This window comes from Elaeis guineensis, chromosome 2, assembly GCF_000442705.2.
Source record: "Elaeis guineensis isolate ETL-2024a chromosome 2, EG11, whole genome shotgun sequence".
Classification (NCBI taxonomy): Eukaryota; Viridiplantae; Streptophyta; class Magnoliopsida; order Arecales; family Arecaceae; genus Elaeis; species Elaeis guineensis.
The window spans coordinates 67,576,732-67,583,932 of record NC_025994.2 but is presented as its reverse complement, the minus strand read 5'-3'; the positions used below and the strand labels follow the sequence as shown (position 1 = coordinate 67,583,932).

The window sequence follows — 7,201 nt, the reverse complement described above, 5'->3', positions numbered from 1 at the left end:
AAGCTAATATTCTAATTGAGGCGCTTCCTGCAATTATATGTCAGCGGAGGAAAAGGAATGAGTTAACAACATTAGTTATTGGTATGCACTCCCTCCTCGATTCTCTCCATCCCAAAAAGAAAGAAATTTAAATACCTGTGAGTTATACATTGATCAATTTGTAAGCATATACATAAATCTACATGATTTTTCTTGAGAATTAGGATTGGAAAATCCTGGCAAAAATCAAGATGAAAGCAAGCTTCAAAGTGAAGATTATAAATCCCCAAAGAAACTTTACCGAACACGCTAGTTGGTACATGGTACCCCTACAAATTCATACTATCTCATTATTGATGACATACAACTATATCCATTATTCTCTCCACTTGAACAATATATGACACACACCATGTTCTAACTTGTACCATACTATGTCGGCATAAGTACGTCTTGCATGCTTTTGTCGCTGCACTTGCTGGTTCATTGTAGCCTAAAGTAACCTCCAAAGAAATTAAGTTCAAAACCCAAACACCCTCCAATACGTTTTAAGCAAAGATCATGATTTCTTCCATTAAATGGAGTTTGGCATATAAGAGGGGACCATTACAAGCCCTACAGTTCCCAACTCACTATCTTGTGCCTTGACAGTTCCCTCAAACACAAGCTTTATGATTCGCTCCTGCTCCCTTGCAGTTTAAACAAACGCTTGTTTCCCATCGTCGTTTCCCGATTCTCGCCCAGGCGCACCTACGAGTCGTAGTGGTGAAATTAGGTCTCAATCAGTTTGACGTCAAAAAAAAAAAAAAAAAAAAAAAAAACATAGTTTTTTTTTCCTCAAATTTCTCAAATTCCAAGACCCGTCCCCTTCTCTCCTCCATTTATTACCTGCATCACCTTTCGCTTCCACTTCATAGAAGAGGAAAAAAAATCCCACGTCCTCTCTTTCTAGGTATTATACCTCTGCTTTCTTCGAATAAGCCCTCTCCCTTTCATCTCTGTGCATTTTTTTTCCTTCTCGGGCACCAAGCAATTCCTTCACATCTCCCTTCCCTTTTATGTTATTATAAATTAGCCTAGACACCCTATACCCTTGCTATTTGCCTACCACTCGCTACTCAAAACATTATTCCCCTCTCTCTGTGGCCTCTTTATACTCTCTAAACACAACATTCGATAGAAATCATACGCCACTCATGACCTAATCACTAACACTTCTATTTATCCACACCCCGCTCCCCCCCTCTCCCTTTCCTTTTCATTACCTTCTCCCCTTTCCACCACCTTTCTCTTTCTCTCACTGTTTCACTCCAGTGTTTCCTTTTCTTTTCTTTTCCCTCCTCCCCCAACCCTACTGCTTTTCCCACATCCCTTTACCAACCCATTCTCTTGGATACATTCTTGCACTGCCTTTACCTTGGCCTCCCTCCATCTGTTTGTTGTTCCCCTTGAGCTCAAAACAATGACAGCAGGAACCACATCGACCGCCTCGGCGCTCACCGCCTTCCCCGATCTCTCCCTCCAGATCAGCCCGCCGGCGATATCCATGGAGGGATCCATTAGGAGGGCCTTCTTCGGGGACCATAATTCGATATCGGACTCCGGTAGCAGCGGGAGCAATAGCAGCCATGATCGCCACGGGCTTTTGCACTCGGAGGGGGTTCAGGAGCCTGGCCATGGCGAGCCAACGCTGAGTCTTGGGTTCGAGATTCCTACGTTGGATCCACCGCGTCACCAACTCCACCAGAACCTTCATCACCACCACCACCACCATCACCAACTCCACCACCCTCAGATCTATGGATTAAAGCGGAATTCAAGATCGCTTCATGGAGGAAAAAGGAGCATGAGGGCTCCAAGGATGAGGTGGACCAGCACCCTACACGCGCATTTCGTGCACGCCGTCGAGCTCCTTGGTGGTCATGAGAGTAAGCATGTTGCTTAGAAGCTTCCTCGTACCTTCTCTCTTTGTATCTTTATTTAGTTCAAGTGTTTTATACAAGCATTATTTTCTCATTATTACGGCTTCTCACACTGAGATAATTCTCAAATCCATGTGGTTAGGAGCGACGCCCAAGTCTGTACTGGAGCTGATGAATGTGAAGGATCTAACACTGGCTCATGTGAAAAGCCATCTTCAGGTAGTAAGAGAGGAAAAAGTCCCCCCTTCCTTTTTTGAACTGAGAAATACCCAAAACTGTGTGTGATGCTTTTTTTCTCTTTTGTTTGTGCTGCTGTGTTGTTATTGTGAGCACTTGTCCTGCTAGCTAGGATTAGGGTTTTGTAATGGGGTGCTACAACATACAAGGACTAAGGACAAAATGGCATCTACGGGAGTAATCTCAGCATGGTGGACTTTTTTTTTTTTTTTTTTTTTGCCCCCTTTGATTCTTTTCTTTGAACATCATTATTTTTACTAATTTTCATGACGGTGTCATTGCAGATGTATAGAACAGTGAAGAGCACTGACAGAGGGGCAGGTATTTGGATTTTCCATCCTTCACACATAGTCCTCTTACATGCCCTTTGGTTCTTTGGTATTCTAAGGGGGGCAGATGCCGTCACCCCGTCACCTCACTGCCATCGGAAGCTGGGATTGGGCTAGCCTTTTCCATGCTTGAATTATTAGTTTGGTGTCCCATAAAGCACAGCCATTTGTATCTTAGTGGTGGATGAATTGTTTGCAGGCCAAGGCCAGACAGACATGGGCATGAACCAGAGGACAGGAGGTATGGGGGAAGTGGAGGGAGGACTATCATGTGACAAAGCTGGGATCAGCCCTTCTTATTCCCTCAGCTCACCAACCCCACCAACACCACTACCCAAGTCCCCTAGGTGTGTGCACTTCCTTCCTCTCCTTCTCTCCCTCCAACAACCTCTATCAAAAGAAAATGTAAAAATAAAAAAAAAAAAAAAAAAACAAAAATGTTACAATATGGGTTGGACAGGCACCAACAGTACTTGCACGCGTTCGCACGTGCGGGCGTCCACCGTGGGAATGCTCGATCTATATGCCATTTCTATGGAATATTTTGGTTAATTAGTTTAGTTTTTAGCATGGTGTTGACTATATGTTAAGATAGTCATTTTCAAGCACTGGCGCCGTGGATGTAGTATTTATATAGGTTTTTGTTTGTGTTTGGTTGGTTTTATCAGTTGGGTGGGGAATGAGACCATTTAATAATTGCAAGCTCAGGAACTTGACTGCCATTGGCCATGGCTGTGATCAGATGGACTAGCGATCCAGCTGGCCTATATATTGAGATTGGTGGGGTTTAATAAGCTAAGAGTAGAGAATAATTCCCCAGAAAATGTTCAAGAATAATATGTGTCAGACCTACAAATGGTTTTCTGAATGGGAAATGCCTTGTGAGAGGTATTTAAGACTATTTTGGGAATTTGACCAACAGAGTTAATTCCTATTGGTAGATTTGACCAGTCACACAAGCTGACATAACCTGATGCAAAAAATAAGGTAGAAGATTTACAGAAAAATAAAAAAAAAGGTTCAAGGGATAAAGGGATCACAAGCCTTTCAACGTGTGTTAACGGCTTGTTAATATAATGTTTTCAAAAATAAATATGCTCTAAATCGATCTAACAATATCCAGAGTTTTTTTACAGAAGAAAAAAACAGAAGAAGTCTCAACATAAAGTGAGATATATATACATCTGTTATGAGGACGTACGATAGCCTCGCACAATAGGATAAAAAGCTTTTCTCACATAATGAGTTTGCAGCTGATCTAACGGAGGTAGAAACGGATTCTTCTTACTATGCTATACGAGGATTCGCATACCAAACGACATCAAGAAATGAAAAGATTCTTTAAATATGCTGTCAAACATCTAAATCTGGAGGTCATCACCTACCTCCAAGACCTTGGAAGGGCCTTTTGTCTTGATTAAGAGTTGATGTTTGTTGTCAATTAGATACAATTTAGTCTCTGACGCTTATCACTCTTGAAAGGCAAGTTATAATATATATATATATATATGAGAGTCTTCATGGTTTTTTTAATTATATTAATGATCATATATGTCATAAATCATAAAATTTTTGGTCCAATTTATACTATATTTTATTTATTGAATCCTGATGCCAACGTCTATCTTCTTTTATTGGTGTCAATAGTGACATGGAAAAATAAATGTCATATCATTGAAGAAACAAACTTGATTGTCGTTCATGTCACATTACTCTATGTATCAGTTGAAACCTTATTTCTAGGATGTAGTGCAGTCAAATTTCTGTTCTGATACCATTTAAAGATTAAACTGAAAAATATATTTCTTTTCCACAATGTTTTTACTCTCAGTCGGGACCTTCAAATAATACTGATTCGACATTAGTATTACTGGTGGTGACCGTGGTGTCACTGCAGCTCCTGTTGCACCAGTGGTTGTAGAACGGTTCCAGTTGCTGGAGAATATTCCCTCTCTCTCTCTATTCCACTCCCTTCTTCCCTCTCCTCTCTCTCTCTCTCTCTCTCTCTCTCTAACTCGTTTGTTTATTTGAGTGCACATGCATGTACTTTGTTATAATGCTAAGAATTCTTGTGAAGTTAAAATTCTGGTAATATATATATACTTGTACTCCCGGGCCAAATGAAGACAGAATGTAGGAAGGTCCCACTACCCTGTTGATCCTTCAGTCATGAAGGCCATGGCTATAATGTTAACTTATCTGAGAACAAACGGGAAGGGTAATGGCTGGAGGGATTTACTTCTCATTAATGAGGTCCTTGGGTTGCCAGTTTGCCCATGTCCCCTTCGGATTGCACCATGATGGCCATCAGCTACAAACATCAAGAGAAGACAAGAAAAATATCACATGGATTGTCCTAGCATCTTCAAGCTTACACAATACCACAGTGCGTGCGCACACTGCAATCATTGATGTCTCTTTAGAATGATGACATCTCCCTACTGATGTATTTATGGATTTCTAACCTTCTAAAATTTTATCTTATTAATCATTGGATATACTCAAGTGTGACAACATGTTTTAGTCCATATATAGGCTATGAGCACCACCTGCTCTGTATCTATAAGAACCTCTGAAAGAAAACTGTGCCAGTCTTGAGTCCCTAACATGATGCTCCATTTTTATCCAGAGGATTATATTCATCCACGAAGGAGAACAGTTGGAATGCATCCATGCAGCAAAACCGCTACCTCAAATGTGATAATCTTTTAAACAAAAATCAGGTGCATATCTACCATCAAATCTTCAAATTTCAAATATTAGATGCAGTTTTTTTTTTTTTTTTTTTTTTTTTTTTAATTTAATTTGAGAGAAATTAGCCGCAATTACTTAATTTGATTTTCAATAATTTGCAATTCCTTGGCAATGCTAACATCAGTTAAGTTGTGCACACAGAAGATTTTATATATGCAGGCATCTCTCTTTTGTGCCCCAAAACACATCTAGTTTGCTATGAATAACATCATACATATTCAAGCGTCTCATTTCCTAAAACTTGTTGCCTGGAGTCTAAATAGAAATTTCTCTTCACTTGGCACATAGTTTTATTTGATCATCCTACAACAGTAAATGACGGGTTCTTGACTCCAGAATAAATGCACTATTACTGTCCTGACTTGGATGGTCCGTACATAAATTACTGATTTATGTACCCTTATATTTTGATTAAAAAAAAAAATTGAACGTCCAATCTGGTTTCATTTCTGAAATGTAGAGAAGGAGAAAAAGGGCTAGCTCCAGAAAAGAAGAGACCAACAATGTTACAGCGACCAAGAAATCAGCATCGAAAACGAAAACCCACGCTAACGAATTCTATACCCTTGCACGAAATGTTTTTCTTTTTCTTGAATACATCCTCAAAAAAAAAAAAAAAAAAGGTTTGTGCTGTAAATACAGTTTGGTTAAAATCAGATAATCATTGAAGGCAAAAGACATCATAAGCTTCATTACTAACTTCATTAGCATTAATTACACATTAGCATATATAACAATTCGTAGGAATCAAATCCACATTTCAGGATTCATGTTTAGGCCTAGTGGTTAGTCAACAACGCACATGTTGGATACGTCTATAACTTCTTATGGAATGCTTACATGCTTTACTGTGACTACATATTAGTGTTGTTACCATCCATCATTTTGTGCTGTTCGATTGAGGTTATTAATAAGTCTCTTAAATTTTATTTCTAAAAATTCTGATGGCATGCATGCTTACAAGTTTTAGGGTGACTTCATATTTACAAATTATGATCCATCATTTAATGCTGTTTTATTTAGGTATGCATTAAACTGATCGTTTTTTCTTTTTTGTGCACCGTGAGTAGGCAGTGGGGGAGGTAGGAGAAGCCATCCATCTATCACCAAGGTTATGCGAACAGGGAACGAACACAAGGACAAGCTTTTCGCCATATCCACGGCCTGCTGCTGCCAAGCTCCATATGCTGCCTAACCTAGAAATCACCTTAGGAAGACAAAGTTGGCAAATGGAATGTGTCGAATCATCAAATGAACTGACTCTTCTTAACTGTTTGTGAAGTTCTGACAATAACAAAAAAAAAAAAAAAAGAAATCCTTCTAAATTTAAGGAAGAAGTATGGTTTGTTGTAAGTTTTTCTTTGGAATGGAGAATCATGCCATCAACTCTCAAATGAGCTGCAAGTTGGAAATTAATGGACTGTAAGTTTAAAAGGATAGGACCCTGTCCGTCATGGGCTTTTCATGTTTTGATTTCCCTCTCAAACTACGATAAGCTTGGTTGTGAGCTTCAAAAATAATGTCCTCTGTTTACTTGAAATTAACCACGGAGTTGAATTAGCCAAGGACCTAGGCATATCGCTAACTCAGGTTCATCAGCTTAGGATGACCTTTATTTATGTATTTTTTAGTATGGTAGCATTCTCTATATAATGCCGGTACTAATTAAGCTGAGATAGAAAGGATTGACATTTGGTTGATGATTAGCTGCAACAAGCATATCAAACTATGAGATGGATCCCAATTTGATAAGTTAACTATCAATTAGTATTATTTGCATTCATGCATTTAAAAACCAGCAAAGAATCTGGTAGTAGAGGTTATAGATATGGTGACAATCTTTGAAAAAGTCTATCATATTTCAATAACTTGTTAGTACTTAAAAAAGATGCCCGAAGAACCTTGTTTAGCACAAAAAAGAAAAAGAAAGAAAAAAGAAGTGCCATTCAAAACATTTGCATTTAATTGCCAAGATAGAGG

General features: G+C 39.0%; 1 protein-coding gene across 1 annotated transcript; it reads left to right on the top strand.

The window, feature by feature from the left end:
- The first annotated feature begins 1,043 nt into the window (after positions 1-1,043).
- LOC105034524 (probable transcription factor KAN4) lies at positions 1,044-6,651 on the top strand. The gene is made up of 6 exons (XM_073251805.1): positions 1,044-1,907; positions 2,044-2,120; positions 2,423-2,459; positions 2,667-2,814; positions 5,097-5,190; positions 6,292-6,651. Exons 1-6 carry the CDS (start codon positions 1,442-1,444, stop codon positions 6,499-6,501), a joined length of 1,032 nt encoding a protein of 343 aa, XP_073107906.1. The 5' UTR covers positions 1,044-1,441; the 3' UTR covers positions 6,502-6,651.
- The last annotated feature ends 550 nt before the right edge of the window (positions 6,652-7,201 follow it).

What these genes read in the sequence shown, in the direction of transcription:
- LOC105034524 (XM_073251805.1), top strand. Translation starts at nt 1,442, where the DNA reads ATGACAGCAGGAACCACATCGACCGCCTCGGCGCTCACCGCCTTCCCC. An exon ending in GCTCCTTGGTGGTCATGAGA is followed by an intron (nt 1,908 to 2,043) that starts GTAAGCATGTTG and finishes CCATGTGGTTAG; the next exon opens with GAGCGACGCCCAAGTCTGTA. An exon ending in ATCTTTTAAACAAAAATCAG is followed by an intron (nt 5,191 to 6,291) that starts GTGCATATCTAC and finishes CACCGTGAGTAG; the next exon opens with GCAGTGGGGGAGGTAGGAGA.